General features: G+C 46.0%; 1 protein-coding gene across 1 annotated transcript; it reads left to right on the top strand.

Moving 5' to 3' along the window:
• Positions 1–1,004: 1,004 nt before the first annotated feature.
• Positions 1,005–15,354, top strand: NICOL1 (NELL2 interacting cell ontogeny regulator 1). Its single transcript, XM_058024791.1, has 4 exons — positions 1,005–1,097; positions 1,268–1,422; positions 9,150–9,238; positions 13,100–15,354. Exons 2-4 carry the CDS (start codon positions 1,302–1,304, stop codon positions 13,163–13,165), a joined length of 276 nt encoding a protein of 91 aa, XP_057880774.1. The 5' UTR covers positions 1,005–1,097; positions 1,268–1,301; the 3' UTR covers positions 13,166–15,354.
• The last annotated feature ends 2,287 nt before the right edge of the window (positions 15,355–17,641 follow it).

Raw genomic sequence — 17,641 nt, 5'->3', positions numbered from 1 at the left:
AGTGAAATAGAAGCAGAATGCAGTGCTGGTGAAAGTCTGCAAGGGCTGAAGAAAGCCAAGGATAAACTATGTCTATGTCTGGGAAGACTGATACTTCCACAGCCTGGCAGGGTGGTTATTCTGTGCAGGCCAGGAAGGCTGCAGCCTCTCCTTGGTGAGAGGAGATGTAGCGTCCTTCTGTAAAAGAACAGCAAAGCCATGAATTGAACAGTAATGTTGCAAAATGAGCCTTTAATCATGCTCTGGGGCAAGCAGGTAGGTGTTTGAGCATCTCTTTCTCTTTTCCAAAAGGTATCACCTCCCCTGTCTGAACGCTTGGTTTCAGCCAGGTGCTTACACAGATTCCCTCTCCAGGAAGCTTCCTACTTTAACTTTGTCAGGACACAATAAATAAATAAATAAGGGCTGATCCCAGATCAAAAGTTTAGCTTGAAGAGAGCATCCTTAAACTTTTGCAGTGTGTAGGTTTTGGCTGGGGTCTTATCATGGTTACCCTAGGCTGATGCTGTGCAGGATCTGTTTTTGTGCTTGGTCCGTGTGCCAGGGGTGCTGCTGTCCACAAGGCCTCGTTTTCAGTGTAGTTAAACAAAGGCCGTAATGGGTTCTTCCCCAAAGTACAGGGGGCCATCAGCAAAGTACCATCAGCAGGCCCTGCAACTTCATTTATCCAAGCAAACTTCTGAGTTTTTCTCTCATTTGATCCCTCACAGAATGAAATATCACTTTAAGTGAGTTACAGCTAAAGCAAGGGATGGGAGCACAGTCCCTTTGGGAACAACAGCAACAAACACAAAAATTGCCCAAGACTCTCTTACGTGGGTCACTGCAGCCCGTGTCTGCCAAGGAGAGGGCATGGCCTTTGGGAGCAGAGGAGGAGTGCAGCAGTGACCACCCATCACATTGTGGTCCCTTTAAATCTTCTTCTCCACTTGGCAGCTCCAATTTTTCAGCGTTGCTATAGCAAATCTCCATGGCAATGACCCTAATCAGGGAAGGGGGGATGCTGGAGGGGCGCATGCTCACAGTGCCTGCTGGAGCATTGCCTGCTCTCCCCAGCTGCTCCAAGGCTCTGGCGCCCAGGCAAGGAGAAGGAGCAGGTACTGGGCAGGCTGGTCCTTGGGGTGCATCTGGGGCCCATGGCGTGGCCGGCACTGGCGTGCGGGTTCGTGCGTGCACGGGGTCTGGGCTTAGCACATCTCACCCACTTCTTGGTGAGCAGCCTGCAGGGAGCAAACTGCTGCTTTTTCACTGCTTCTCCTCGTTGCAGGCAGGGAAGACAGCTTGAATTGTTGCTGGGAGCGATGGCGCCCGTGCGGAGCGAGGCGCGGGTGGGAATCCTGCTGCTGCTGTCGGCGCTCAGCCTGCTCAGCGCCAGGCTCGTGGGGGCTGCCCAGGACCCCGGCACTGCCATCCCTGCAGAAAGTAGGTACCTGCTGCAATTGTACCTCCTACAATGGTACCCTGTCCTGCCTGCCTTCCTCCACTGCCCCCAGCAGCCACATGGGCTCCTTGCTCCAGGGGAACCTGGTGTTGCCTGGTAATGATGAGTTTGTGCCATGACAGCAAAGCACGTGAAAATAACAGCCACAGAAACAGCATGCAAGCAAGGATTAGTAGTTATTTGGGGAAAAAATGCTAACTGCATACTCTTAATTTTCATTTGAGCTTGTGCTCAAGCTCATTGTTTGTAGGTCTTTTAGATTCTTGAGAGTTTCATTTCACTAGATAGTTTTAATTGATATACACAGATTTGCTAAAATACCTATGATGTCCTTACTAGTCTGAGTATTGTTAGAAGAAAATTTGTGTGTATTTCTGCTGGGGCTTTGCATCTTGCTTATTTTAGTATTTGGTTGGAACAATAGGTCAAGTTCAACTTTCTTGTAGCTACTACAAATCGACACAGGGGACGTTTACCCAAACGGTGCATTTGGAAAGCAAATATAAATTTCTGAAATCCTGCAAACCTAAAAAGTAAATAAATCTGACAGACTGGCTTGAGCACACCACGGAGCTGGGAGCTCTTGAATTTGGATTACAGCTCTATATGAGCTTCCTCTGTTGTTTTGAGTAAGTCTCTAAACTTTCCCAGCTCCAAAATGAGGCAATAGTTCAAAGTTATTAGGGGATGGAGTCAATGTTCTCAGGGTGTTTTGGTGACAGCAAATGGGAAATAGCCACTCATTAGAAATATAAAATGTCCTCTGGGAAAAAGACAACAAAGAAAGATAATTGCATAAAACCAAATCTCTGGTTCTTAGTCATGTTTACTTTGTATCACAGCTACCTTTTCATATGACTATCAAAATATTTAATACAAGGTGTGATTTTTGTCACTGCGTTTTATTCACAATTAATTCCATTAGATGAAACTAATGAGACTTAGATGTTGAATTTCTTTCTTTTTCCGTTATCTTTTTTTTTTTTTTAATTAGGGCTAAGTTTGGGTCTGTTCTAAATCAGATCTCACTGCTATTTTGTGTGTCTGTTTCCCAAGAATTCATTAATTCTAATAGGTTTTGTGATGAGTAGTCCATTTTATCTCTCAAAGAGAAAATCGGGCTTGGAAAATAAATTGTTCATACTCTTTGTGTGTCTGTGTCAGCACAGGCAAGTCAACACATTTGGGAAAACGTATGCAGGGGTTTCTTGTTCTACTTGTGTAGTGAAAACTCCCATTTGAACTGTAGAACAAAACTCTTGGACAGGGTTTCTGACCCGAGTCTCACAGAATTATAAAACCACAGAAAGGTGGGAAGGGCCCTTTAGAGCTCATCTGGTCCAACCCCCTGCCATGGGCTGGGACATCTTCAACTTGATCAAAGTTCAACCTGACCTTGAACATTTCCTGGGATGGGGCATCTGCCCCCTCTCTGGGCAACCCATGCCAGTGCCTCACCACTTCCGCAGCAAAAAACTTCTTCCTTAACTAATTTAATGTGACCCTCTTTTATTTCAGAACCATTCTCCCTTGACCTATCACAACAGGCCCTGCAAAAAAAGTCTGTCCCATCCTTCTTACAGTATCAAGGAGTCTTTTTACCATCTTATTACCCTCCTCTAGCCAGGCTTTGGAGTCCCTTGAACAGCCTTTGGGGAAGATTCCTTGTGTTGTCTCACTCCTGAATGTATGATTGTGGACTGCAGGGCAGGTCAGGGTGTTTCTGTGGCAGTGTTACCTGGAGACACACTGCCCCATCCCAAGGAACAGGGCACTGCTACAAAAGCAAAATGCTATTTCTGTCTGAGACCAGGCCAGGAGCAAGACTGTCAGCTGATTGTGAATTGTAAATTGTTTGGGGCTGCTACAGGCACAGAGTTTTAAAGCCACAAGGAACTCCTGGTGCTCCTGGTCAGCCACTTGTTGGGAGAGTGCTGCATAGCTGCTAAGTGCTCCAGACACTTTCCTTTGCCTGTCAGGGCTCCTCCTGATGGTTAACCTGTGAAACTCTGCCCTTAGGACATTGTGGGTGCTAAATATTTGTGTGAGATTGTAGAACTGGTTTAAATTCAAGGGAAAAAAATCCTAGAAATGACTGTTAGATAAAGGGGCATTTCTTCTGGATCAAGGGCTGCCTTAGCATACTCCTGAGACCTGGGAGGTTCTTTGGGAATGCATCCCTCCAGACTTGCCCTGTTCTCAGGCTCTTCCAAGGCACCCATTGCTAGCCATGGAGGTATAAGAGTGGCCAGGGATTGCACCCTGGCATAGGGACGTGCCTATACCAGTACCCTGCTAGGATGGACCCTGGCACACTTGTGCCCATGAGAGGAGGCCAGTTGTCTGTCTGTATAACAGAGCTGACTGTTCCAGAGTGGAGCTCTCATGGCTTGGAGATGCTCCCAGACTTTCAATATTCCTCAAGAGATGCAGGCTGTAGGGGACTGGGCACTGGGTTGGGCACTCACTTTGGTGTGATCTAGTACAGAGACACTCCTGGAACTTTTCTTTCTTGATGCTCCACTGGCTACATCTCACCAGGAGCTGGTCCCGGTGGGCACTGACCCCTCCAGAGGGCACTGCCTCTGCAGCAGGAGCAGCACTTCCCCACTGCTGCACTTTGGCCTCACCGTCAGCCCAGGCAAACCGGACCCAGGATGGCCCAGAGGGGAAAGGGGTCTCCAGTGCACGTTCTTAACAGGGATGTGGGACGGACTCGGGCCATATTTAGTGTCCTCCTGCAGGGCAGAGCAGCGTGGTGCTGCAGAGCTTTTCCCTGTCCCCAGGTGTGTGACACGGCACTGGCAGCAGCCCTTAGCAGGAACATTCCCGCATGGACCCCACAGTCTCTCCCCCAGCTGGTGGGAGGAATGTGTCCCTCCTGCAGCACCAGGAGCAGGACAGGGCCAGCAATGCTCAGTACAAGCGTGGGAGGTGCAGGAGTCACAGGAGAGGAGCATGAGAGTGAGTCACAGATCTCTTGAGCAGTGCAGAGAGATCCTGTCCTGTGTGAGGCACTGGGATCCGGCTGGGGCACCATCCCCTGCTCCCTGCCAGTCACACAGCCAGGCACAGCTCTTTATGCATAATTCTAATTAGCAATGATTAATTGTGTCCTTACACTTTATTCACAGCACTTAGCATATGCAAAAGACTGTTCAAGTTTGAAGTGGGGCTACTAATATTCACAGATTATTTTCTTTAAAGTTCTCTGCAATCCACTTGAAAAAAAATAAGTTATTTCCTCAACCTCCCTTTGCATTTTAGCCCAGATCACCCACTGTGAAAGCTAAAATATGGACTCTGAAGACCAGAAGCTGGTCAGTCTGTTTTCATTAGCCAAGGTGCATGAAATACAAAGAATAAATACCAAGTGTATGCAAGGGGAAGTAAAATTAGACTTACACAGTGCTTTCAGTCCCAGTTCTTCACCAAGAAGAAGCCAAGAAATATATTTTTTTCTCTTCCCCCACTTCTCCCAAAACACACAAAGACACATAGAGTCTTTGTGCTGACAGGACCCATTTAAAGAGTTATAGCTGACTCTTGATAATTCTCATTATGTTAATCCACAGACCTGTTAAGTCTCTCTATGAATGATAGTCTGTTTCCAGCTGTCAGCAAGGAATTAATAGCACTCTGCTATACTTTGCTATGATGTGACTCAAGACTTGGTTTCATGGCTGCTTTAAGCTGATGTAAGCCTGTGTGCCTCTGCCCTTCTCCTCTCCATAACCTGGTATCCTGTCCTTGCACTGTTTCCTCTCCTGGCCCCAGAACTTGGGCATTCAGGATCTGCTCTGGGGGGATAAAAGTCAGTGATCCAGCTGATGGAGGGGCTTCATTGTCACTCCTGCTCTGAGCAAGTGGAAGTGTGGGATGCCTTAGCCAAGGACAGAAAGCACAGTGGGACTGCTCCCATTGGCAGCAGCACATATTTAGATTTGTTTGATAAAACAGACACTTAGACATATTTCTGTTGGGGAAATCTCCATGGGCACCTTGCTGAAAATATTGTGGGCATGAAGAGAGGTCAAATCCAGAGAGATAGGTCAGCTTAGCAGCTCAGCTCTTCATTCTGGAAAGCAGACCAAGGCAGAGAGTGATGGAGAACATCAAAGTCCTAAGTAGGACAAAGCTGTGATTATTTAATAACTGTCTCTTCCACTGCAAAAAATTAGAGGCAGGAAATGAAAGCAGCAGATGTCAACTTCAGAGCAGACAGGAATGGTATTTTGTTCACTCAGTGAATAGCTGAGCTGTGAAACTCATTGCCACAGGATGTTGCAGATGACAAAAGTTAGCATGGATTCAGGAAGCAACAGTGCAAATTAATGTGAGAAAAATTCATGGAGGGTTTATCAGATATAGAAACACCAGCCAGATGCAGGATATCCTCCAGCCTCCTGTTAGGCCAGGAGAACATTGCTAGACACTTACTCTTGTGTCTTCCTTGAGTATCTGCCATTGGCTACTGGCTCCCAGGGATGCTGAGCTGACCCAGGGACAGCAGTGCCTGGAGAAGGATCCCACACCAGGGAGCACAGCCCCAGAAATGACATTAAAGAGTGAATATGCTGTTGTGTGGTGAAACTGGCTGCATGTGCACTCTGACTTTGGAGGGCAGTGCTGTGTTAGGAGCTTTGCAGGTGCTGGTTCAGGACACCCAGAGCTGCACAGGCAGGTGTCCTCTGTGCCACCACCCTTCTACTGCAGAAGATACCAGGGCAGCTGCTTTCCCAGGGCTGGCAGAACTGAAATAACCACTTGGCATGGCTGTGCCATTCCACTAGCTCCACCCTGTCCACACAGGAGCACTTGGCTGTCATAAATACCAGAGAATGATCCCAACCGTCCCATCACAGCTTTCACAAAGCCCTGGGAACAGTTCCTGCGTGACAAGCAGTGACAGATTACAGAATTCCTGGCTCTCCTCACAAGTGCTTTCTCCCCACTGCAGAAGCAGAAGACATTCATTTATCACTGGAATTTTTTTTCCCTCCTTCAGGTTCTGATTTTGAGAACCCTTTGGTGCTTGTCAGCACTTCAGGGCAGGCAGCACCTCCCTGAGGTGGAGCCAGGGCAAGGTGTTTCTGAGCAGATCAGAGTGAGAGGGAGCAGGGCATGACACTGAGTAAATGATGGATTTGCTGACAGCAGTCTGAGCATGCAGGTTCTTTCTAAGGGCTCTGTTTCATGCTCTGAAGTGGAAACAAATTACTGCAATACTGAAAGCAGGAGGAGGTTGAGTGTCTTTAAAGTGTGCTCAAAACCATCCTGCCACTACTCCTGTGCCTGGAGAGACAGAGTCTTTGTCAGCAGTGCTCTTCTGACAGAGGTGGGGACTTTGCATCTCCTCACAGAATGGGAATTAAATCCCTGGCTTGATCCCCAGGTCTCCCTGAGATGCCCCTTGCACTGAGGGGAGGTGGAGAAGGACAGGTGGGAGAGAAACTCCTCCTGAATAGATCAAAACTCCCGAGAGGCTTGCTGAGGACTGACAGGCACTCTGGCTGCTCCCTTCCTCCAGGTACAAGCCAGAAGGCAGTGCTGGCAGCAGGGTGCCAGGCACAGGTGGGTGCTAGGCACAGAGGGGTGCCAGCCACAGAGGGGTGGCAGGCACAGAGGGGTGGCAGGCACAGGTGGGTGCCAGGCACAGGTGGGTGCCAGGCACAGGTGGGTGGCAGCACAGAGGGGTGGCAGGCACAGAGGGATGCCAGGCAGAAAGGGGTGCCAGGCACAGGTGGGTGGCAGGCACAGAGGTGTGGCAGCCACAGAGGGGTGCCAGGCACAGGTGGGTGCTGCAGGGCTGCCCAGCAGCTCCCTGGCTCCACAGAGCTCCCCAGCCACCTCAGCAGCAGCTTTGCACCCTCTTTGCTCTGGGAGAGCAGCACAGGGGGCTGCATGAGGACAAGGATTTCAGCACTGTCCCCACCAGGGGGGCTCTGTGATCAGTATGAAATGTCATCTTTCCCCATTCCCCTTGCTCTCCTCCAGTGTCTGCAGTTTCTTCAGCTGAAAACTCACCATCATTAACTTCAAACAGGCAGAGATTGGTGCAGGTGAATCCTGGCAGAGCAGATATTTAGAGACAATTTGGTGGGTTTTTTTCAGGTGTGTTACTGGGAATGGAAGTAAAAAATGCTCAGTCTGTGTAATTCTATTTTCTCCTTTTCCCTGTTTTTAAGTACCTGGAGGGAGCCTACAAGAAAGATGGGGAGAGACTTTTACAAGACCATGTTGGGGTCTTAGTTACAGTTCTTTCTGTAAACCAATTATTTAGTTTTCTTTACTTTTAGGGATGAATATATTCACACTTGTGTACAGAGGTGCCAGCTTCCTTGGACACATTTGTGACAACAGCAGAGAGGAGTCTCTACAGGAATTTAAAATTAGAAATTAAGATAAGATTGAAGATATTTATGCTCCAGAGGGAGTTAGCTGGAAATCTGGTCTGGTAGCATGGAAAGAAGTGAGCCATTTTGGTTGTCAAGTCCCCTCCTCCTCCAGTGTCTGCCTTTTCCCTGCCCTGCCCCTCTGTGCACACACACTGGCAGCAGCTGCAGAGCCAGTGGGATGCTTTGCATTCCTGGCAGAGAAAAAATACAGCAGCAGGTGAAAGGAAGCAAATACAGATCTGGCATTGTCCCCTGCCAAGCTGCTCTGTAAGAGCTCCTGTAAAAACAGACCTGCCTGTCTGGTTCCTGAACCACTGCAAACTGCTATTTTCAGTGTATCTGGTGAGAATTAACCCATGTCTGAGAAGGGGTAATGTGGTATTCACATGCCCTCTGAACAGAGAGAAGCTGTGAGACAAGCAGAGAGGAAGGAAAACACAATTCTTATCTCACTTGCTGTGCCTGTGATGTGTAAAGTAGAATGCAATATGGAGATTGTTTACCCAAAGTGAGGATGTTTTGTTCCCTTGGCCTATCAGGGCCAAGAGTGTGTGTGTGTGTCAGACTGTCATGGGACAGTCACCAGAGAATGAGAGAGGAGTGCAGTGTGAGCAGTTGTGACAAAGAGTGAGTGCAGGGCGGGTTCAGTTTAGACAAAATGTACATAGTATAGTATAATAAAGTAATTAATCAGCCTTCTGATGATGGACTCAGATGCACAATTCTCTCTCCCCTTCATCAGAGTCACCTTTGATTTACAATAGGGTAAGGATTTCAGTTCAAAGGGGAGAGCTGGGGGCTGAAGCAGCAGGAAAAGTCAAGTCTGGGCCGTGCTCAGAAAAGCACATCTAGCAAAGCACTCTGTGGTTTTTGCTGATCCTGTCACATTTGCACAGAGGTAGACACAGGCAGCCTTGGTCTTGCACCAAGAGATAGAGACGGGCAGCCCTGATTTTCACAGAGATAGACACAGGCAGCCCTGATTTTACACAAAGACAGACACAGGCAGCCCTGATTTTCACAGAGATAGACACAGGCAGCCCTGATTTTGCAGAGATAGAGACAGGCAGCCCTGATTTTGCACAGAGATAGACACAGGCAGCCCTGATTTTACACAAAGACAGACACAGGCAGCCCTGACTTTGCGCGCACGCAGGTGTGGGTGCCTGGTGAGAGCTGGAGTTTCTCCTGGCAAGCTCTGTGAGTATTCCTCCTGCTGAACTGTGCTGCCAAACTCCACTTTCCTGCTAAGCAGTGCTGCCAAGCTGCACTTTCCCGCTGTGACAGTGATGTCTGTCTCTCTCCCCCAGGCCGGCCCTGCGTTGACTGCCACGCGTTCGAGTTCATGCAGAGGGCGTTGCAGGACCTGAAGAAGACGGCGTACAGCCTGGACACGCGGGTACGTGTCCTGCAGGAATTGCTCTCCCTCAGCCTTTATCTCTGCCTTCCCCTCAGCCTTTATTTTTCTCCCGGCGGCCAGGGCTGCCCGGCTGGCTGCAGCAGACGTGACATCCCTGCTGACTCACTCCCGTCCCAGCAAATGGGTTTATAGCGAGCACGGATCGTTTGTCACAGTCTGCAGAGGTTCAGTAATGATCATCCCGTCTGACTTCTTGCGTAACAGCCTAAGGAGTTACCTCAGACAATCCCTGCGCCAAAGGGAGAGGGAAAGAAGATGTACAAAGGAGAGGAAAACAAGACATGATTTACTCTGTGCCTCACAGCATTGCTGTGAGCTGAGCATTCGCTGGGCAGCAGCAGAAATGAGCAGGAGAGAGAGAAGGTGGCAGGCAGGGCTGGCAGAGGACAGGGAAGCAAACACACACACTCACACCCTTTGCTCAGGGATTGATGCTTTGTGGAAAAGGGAGAAGCACATTTTTTCATGCATTTATCACAGCACAGAGGGGATTCTGCCACTTCACATGCCAGTCTCCAGAGGTCTCAGTGAGCAAAATGAGGATGTGTTAAATGCCCTGATTTTAGTAATTCTTACATGTGTGGGTTTGGCTGGGGTAGGATTTCCATGGTGGTTTGCAAGAGGCAGGAGGTGTCTCTCCTCTAATAAAGCCCCTCCATGCATTCTTGTCCCATCACTCCTTGGCAAGTGAGAGGGCTCCTTGTTCCTCTACAGTCATACTCAGCTCAAGTTGTCATTCCCAGCAAAGCCAACCAAAGGGACATAAATCAATTATGTGTCTCGAGCCATCAGTCAATTATGTAGCTTTGCCTTTGGTTTCTTGTGACCTTGGGCAGCCGTGTCAGGCCCTACACAATAAAGCTGGAGTGCCTTCATCTTTCCTGAGCTATCAATAGCAAACTGATTAGGACAAAGTTCTGAGTGTGGGTTACACTCCAAAAGTTTCCCATGCACTTGAGTAATAATAAATAACTCTTAAGTGGTAAAATGTCAGTAGAGGGGCTTTACCTCCAGCAGCTGTGCTGGGCACTCCTGGTGCATAGCAGAGTTCCACTCATTTGGATTAGGGTCAGCTGAAATGTTTTGCACTCACACATGACATGTCAAGACCAGGTGCAATTGCAGCTGTGCTGGTTCTTATGCTGTCAACAGGCTTTGCTGGGAAGACAAAGATTTTTTTGGAATGCAATGGAGGCAGCACAATTCCTTAATCCCAGCACAGAGGTGTTCAGATGTGTCTGTGGTGTCTGTTCTGTCTGGAGAGTGGACTGAGGGTGCAGCCCACAGAGAGCAGCGCTGCCTTGGGAGAGGTGAGGCAGAATGTAAAGGGAGGAGCTGGGGCCAGGGTGCCACAAGAGGAATTTCTGTTCCTGTGAGGATCTGGACAGGCCTGACATGCCAAGGCACTGACTGAGGCAGCTCCCAGTGTTACAGAGCAAGGGGCGCAGGAACAGTGCATCACAAAACCAAACAGAACCAGCTGTTTGTAAGATCACCCACCTTTAGCTTAACTGAGCTTAAAACTACTGGTAAATAAACACAACTGAGCTTAACACTATTGGTAAATAAAGGCTGTATTGCTGTACAACTTTCCCAGCCTTTGGATTGATACTCCAAAGGGCTTTCTATCAGAGATGCTTTGGTTAAACACAAATTATTGATGCAGAGATACTAAAGTGAAATACAGCAACCAAGGCCCTACAAATGGCACCCTGTGGCCTTCATTATTCTGACAGGAAGAGCTTCCATATCCATGCACCACTGCTGATGCTTGGCTCATACTGACCAGCTATAATTTCTCAAGTTTGACACACAAATAACTTCACTGAATAACTCCTGAGTCTTGGAAATTGTTGGAATTGCTACAAAGGAAACCCCATGCAGGATTGCTCCTGCATATCAGAGACTTTCTAAGCCAATGCCATCAAGGCCCACAATTAATTTTTGTAATTGATACCTCTCTTTCACAGTCTTTCAGCTTGCAGTTGAGTGCTCCCAGAGCTGCTCTTCCTGCCTGTAAATAGTCCTGAGTGAGGCCCCGGCAGAGCTTGTGGTAGCAGTGACAGCTTGTTGGCATTGCTGTGAAATCCAATAAGACTGTTTGATGTTAAGATGATTCTATGATTTCTCCTGGGCTCCCAACAATGGGAGCATTCACTCATCCAAGATTGCATTGTGCAAGCAGGGAGCAGTGCTGAGCAGCGCCTGCCTTTGAGCTAAGCTGATAAGTGAAAGCAGGCAAGGAATGTGAACAAACCCTCTGTAATGCAAAGGTGGGTGTCAAAAGTTTGAGTTGAGGAGGATACAGGGCTGGGGAGGGGAGGGAAAGCCATTCTGAAACAGCCTGTCCTGCACAAGTTTGCACTCTGAGAAGAAGAATTGAATAACAGAGAGTGGGCACTGCTGGGGGAACAGAGATGCCCAGGCCAGGCAGGAGGGGAGCAGGACCACACAGAAGTGCCCAGCTTCTCCTTTGGAAAGCTTCACCTTCTCCTTCTCCTTCTCCTTCTCCTTCTCCTTCTCCTTCTCCTTCTCCTTCTCCTTCTCCTTCTCCTTCTCCTTCTCCTTCTCCTTCTCCTTCTCCTTCTCCTTCTCCTTCTCCTTCTCCTTCTCCTTCTCCTCCTTCTCCATGGTTAATTAGCCCTTTGCTGTGTCCAGTGTGTCAGGAGGTATCAGGACAGAGGAACACCAGCAGGCTGAAGACCTTGTTGTTTCACAGAGCTTTGAGATAATTTCTTATCAAGTGGGTTTCAACCTCTAATGGGTTTTTGCAGTGTAGATGGAAAACTCATTCACAGTGAATTTAAACCCACTAAATTAATTTTTTCTCCCCCCAAGAAACTCTTCAAAGCCAGTCTGCAAACTGCTTGAGGGACCGCAGACCACAGGGTGAAAACCACAAGATATGCTCAGGCAGAAGTTTTTCAGTCACAATTGCACTTGCTGATGTGAATTCCTTGCACCAACAATCTTGAGTCTCAGGAGAAATTGGCTTCTGTAATGATGGTGCCATGCAAAAGGCTCAGCCTTTGTTTCTCCAAAAGTGTGAAAAGAATTCACAAAATATTTAAGTTATTTGATCACAATTAAATGAATGATACTTGAATATCTTTAAAGATCTAAAATTATTTTTTCCCCTGTACGCAGAGAAGAAAAGCTTGGAAATACTTTTCCACTAAGGAGCTCCAAATACAACAGCAAGTAATTTTAAGTGATGTATATTGGGAATGGTTTTTAGGCTTTTGCTCGAGTACTGATAATACAGCAACTGTCAGTAATTTAACTCAGATTGAAATAGGAACCACACGCTCAGACCTAGATCTGCCTTGAAAGATTACGAGTTTCAGACAACAGGGTTAGACTGACAGCTGGATTCAAGTCAGAGTTTTCCTAGAGAACCAGCAGTGTAACTGAGAGAACAACTGGCTCCTCAGCACTTGCTATCTGGTGCAATTAAATTATACAGGACTGAAGGCATCATCAACAGGAAGCCATCAATCACCACCAAGGAATTAAGAGCAGTGCAGTTGAAAGTGGAATTTGTCGCAGTGCTTATAAAGGACACTTTAATAATTTTGACAGCCTACTCCCTAGAACTTAACTGTGAAAATTAAAACATTGAAACTATAAAAACACCCTACATCTCAGCTCTGAATATACTCATTTCATCACTTTTTCTGGATGAAAACCAGCACTAAGAGCTATGATTTTTCACTCAGCAGATCACCTTGGCTACAGCTGTGCAGAGGGATTAGATCTAATCAATTATAGACTCTTTTAAAGCAATATATTCAGTTCTTTGATTTCATGGACTTTTGTTTGGTTGGTTTTTTTTTCCAGACAGAAACCCTCCTCCTGAGAGCAGAAAAGAGAGGCCTGTGTGATTGCTTTCACGCAATACACTGAGATGAGCACTGGGATTTGGCCAATGGACATATATTCATTTTTAAAATGCTGTTCAGTAAATTACAGGAAGATACAGAGTGCAAGTTGTGCTCCACCATAAGGAAAAGCATTTTTATCAAAACAGGTATAGCTCAGATTACTTTTGCTTTGTTGTGGTTGTCATAAGTCTATGTGATATTGCATCTGCTGAAATGTCAAGAGAAGAAACAATGCCAAAGTCTTGCTTATAGGTTTTATGCAAGGATAGCATCCAGCTTTTTTGGTATTTCAAGGCAAAACTTGTCCTTGGACTCTCGGGCCAACGTCTTGGCTTATGTGAATTGCCATAGATCTGTGAAAGTCAGTGAAGTCAAATTTGTAAAAGTATTTATAGAAGAATAACATGAAAAGGAAGCTACTTTGCCATGATGCATAGATAAACATTTACAAACAAGCAGACTTGGCATTATCAAGAAATTAATAGTTGTCACTGACTGCTTGGCAGTCCAAGGAAGGGATTTGTTCCCCAATTGTATCAATAGTCCAGTGCACAGCAGACACAGTAATCTGTCTCACAATTTCGATTTCTTCAGCGCCACACAGTAGCTGTGATCTTTTTGGAGAGATTTATTAAGTATCTAATGTGAGCAGTAACATTTGTAATCACATGAATACTGCCTGGCAGTTGAACTGATTGCGTCTGCCAAAATCTTCTGGAGAAGTGTCTGTCATTAAGCAAAACCCGTGCTGGATTGAACCACTCAAAGTGGCCTCTACAGAGAGTTTTGGCACAGAGCCTACACAATGCCTGCTTGCCCAGGAGTCTCTTGCAAACTGTATTTTAGGAAATATTTAAATTCTACCACAATGGTCCTTAGCTCTTGCATGGACTCTGCATTCTGTCAGGGTGGGTTACAGTGCTGGTATTATTCATATTCCTGCTGCAGTGTGAGACAAGAGAGAACAAGCCAATTTAGGCAGTGTAGTAGTAGACAATAAGATTGTGCCTTGTTACTCTTTAAAAGAGAATAACAAATCCCTTCTCATTGTTTGCATTTTTTTCCTTTATTTTGGGAAGCAGAACAGAAAATGGCCCCAGTGGAAAGTTCCTGTTGATAACAATATATTTTTCATTGGGCTTAAAACATCATCCCCAAAGTAGAGATTTGTGTATCAGCTGGAGTATCAGGTTCAAAAATTTTATGCAAACAAGAATATTGGAACAGGATCAACAAAAAAAGTAGTTTTCAAAGTCATTTTACTAATTCTTTTCAGTATGTCTGTCTTTCTATGGGTGGCTGGTGTTTTTGATATTTTGCTCTCAGCCTGCTCAGTAAGTTAGGATGGAAGCTATCCATATGTTTCCAAACTACTTCTCTCCCATTTTGTCTACAATATCAAACACAGGGAAATAGGGAACTTTGACCCACTGCCAACTTATTATTTCACGTGCAGTCCTACTCAGTAACACAAAGGAGCATGTTGCCATACATTTTGCCAAAGTTGTTTGAAAGGTGTGTGGTTCTCAGCAAGGAAAACCTTCCTTGCACTTGCATTTCAAATAAGAAATCCCCTTTGTCCTTTGTAGTATTCCAGCAAACTCTTTTAGAGGTCCTTGGGACCTGTTTTGTGTACAAGAGAAGCAGCATGACACAGCAGCAGCTCCCTTCTGGTAGCATCACACTGCACTGTGGCACAATCACAGACTAAATTTTATTGTACAAACAAAACAGTAGGATGAACACAGCTTCCTTGCAAAATACCAGCCTTTGGCTTCTTTACTCCCACTTATATTTGGACCAAAGTAATGCACAGCTTTTGAGCCAGCTTTTTGCAGGAGATGGAGTCCCAGCACTGAACCTGTGAATTTTCCAGCACAGCTCCCCTTTTCAGGGGGGCAGCATGTCTGTGGTTGGCATTGATATTGTGCATGCTTATTCTGCTGGTACCCTAAAGAATCTTGCAGAGTTCTGTTACAAGAACTGGGTTTTTTTTGTTCATGTTTTCATTTAGAAATATGGTTGCTCACAGTTCAGTTTTGATATATGCAGCTTGTGACAATAGAAAGGTGGAATGAATGACAAGTGGATGTTGTCTGACTCCCAAAGGGATCAGAGTGACACTGCAACTTTATGGTTGTAACAGGGTGATTATTCTGTACTTCTCTTTGTCTATAATGCAACACAATAAAAGGGCAAGTTGCATTATAAGATTTGGTGTGCTTTGTTTCTGATTTGACAAATTGATGGTGCTTATGCATTAATTAATGTCTGTTCTTTAATTAGGCGGAAAATACACAGAGAAAAAATGCTATTTTTAATACAAAAATAAGAAGACCTTGCATTCAAGCTAAATGTATTAATATATTCTAATCTGCTGAAGTAGAAAATCCAACTCACTCTTATTTGAAATAAAGGTACAGCAATGATTTTGTGAGTTTCTTTAAGGACCCCTTACTCTATACTTGGTGGTTTTGATAAAGTTCCTTATAATTACAGGATGACATGAAGAAAAATTTGAGCTAGATAGTTTTAATTTATTTTTGCTCAGGAAGTGAATTTAAATTCAGAACCCCTTGAGTCTCCACTTACTAGAAGAAACCCTGTATTTTGCAGAAGGATTTAATTGCAGGAGTGCTTAAAGCAGAAAGTTTTTTCTCCCACCCAACACTTCCAGTACTTTTTTTTTGCTGCAGAGCCAAGTAAGTTCTTGTGACCTTTTGAAGCCAAGCTGTGTTTTCTCTCCTCTTGGTGCAGTGCTGCTGCTGATAGCCCTGGGCACATGGTGTTTGTGCACAGGGTGGAATGCAGGGGGTAGCCTGTGAAATTCACAGCCAAGTCCTCCCTGGAAGAGAAATGGCATAATCATGTTGGTGTGGTGCTGTCTCTGGGCAGGCAAGGTGACAGAAATCCTGGTAATGATCCCCACATCTCCAGAGCTTCTCATACCTGAGCCAGTGCCTTCTTTGGGTGTAATTCTGTGTGCATTCTAAATCAGTAGTTTTGGACTGAGTGTCAGAACAACTCTAGGAAGACATCTGAAAATGGTAACACAGTTTATCTTGCTTGTAATGTAGAATCCTGTTAGGTTACACCAAAGCTCAGTACTATTATTGCTAGCTGAATGTAGCTGGTGAATGGACTCTCTGGAATATTCTGAAAATCCTGTGGAAAACCCTCTCCAGATGGAAACATCATATTTAGAAACCAGTTATGTCTCTGTAGCCAGAACTGTCTGTCAGTAAATCCTGGGTGACCTGAGCATCCGACACACGTTCCCCATTTTCAGAGGAATAAAGGTGGAAGTATTTCCTTTAAGAGTGACCATGTGGTTTCTGCAGCTGCCCCAGGCTGGAAGCCAAAGACAAGAGCTGCTCCTGTAGCAGTGGGACTCATGGTTTGCACACAGATCTCATCCTGGTGAGACAAAGCACTTGCTGAGCTGAAGGAGGCCAACAGGAGTCCCAGCTCAGTTCAGTTTAGTTCAAATGTAATTTAAAAGCAGAAAGGCTCTGAGGCTGTTGAGCCTTTTGTGAGGCAGAGAAGCATAAAGGATGTTTTCCCTTTGGAACTGGTGTAAGGCAGGAAATTTGCCTTTGCCCCTCTTGGGCTGCAGATAGATCCCCTAACCTAGAGCAATGTTCTGCTCAGTCCTTCCCTGGCCAGGACTCAGGGCATGAGAGAAGAGGGGAGCAAGTGTGGAGAGGAAAAGAACCTGCCCTTTACAGCCTGGCTGAGTTCCTGGCAGATCAGGGCTCCTGACAGAGAAACCAGAGCTGCAGCCTCCCAGGGATTTACGTGCTGAACGTGGTGAGCAGGGGCTGCAACCCCCTGGCTGAGGGCAGTGCTGCAGCCAAAGTGTCACAGTGGTGCCAGAGCCAGGATTTGAAATGGGAGCCCAGAGATGTTTTGTGCATTGGTGCAAAGGAAGGGATCATTCCTCACACTCTCATCAAGCACAGCAAGTGAAATTTCCAAACTTTCCAGAACCTGCTTTTGAGAGCTGTGCCATGAAATGCAGATGGAAGAGGTGGTTGCAAATAACCCTGTGCTCCTCAGCTGAAGCTGTGCAGAAGATGGGAAGTCTCAGGGAGGCTGTGTGCTCTACTTGTTCCCAAAGAAGATATGGAAGAGACGGAAGCATCTTTTGCAAACTGGTACTTGCTGATTTAAAGATTAAGGGGAAATTAAATTGCAGGTGCTTTTACCATCTAAGGAGAAAGGCAATGCTCACTTAAAGAGTGTTCTTTGCAGCAAACATTAAATAGAGGTAGAAAACTAATATCAGTTGCAAATATATATGTGTGTATAATATGTATAAAATATTTAGCCTCACTTTTGCTGTATTAAACATTTTGAATAAATAATTCCTGGCTGCAGTGGATGAAGCAGATGGGTCTGCTAAACTTCTGAAAAGTCACCATGATTCTCCAATGTCTGATTGTGTTTCTGCCTTGAACTGGCCTTGGGGTTCTGTTCAGAACATGCACCTCCACAC

Source organism: Melospiza georgiana, chromosome 5 (genome assembly GCF_028018845.1).
Source record: "Melospiza georgiana isolate bMelGeo1 chromosome 5, bMelGeo1.pri, whole genome shotgun sequence".
In the NCBI taxonomy this organism is placed as follows: Eukaryota; Metazoa; Chordata; class Aves; order Passeriformes; family Passerellidae; genus Melospiza; species Melospiza georgiana.
Note: the sequence above shows the minus strand (reverse complement) of the source record. Positions and strands in the feature narration are given on the sequence as shown.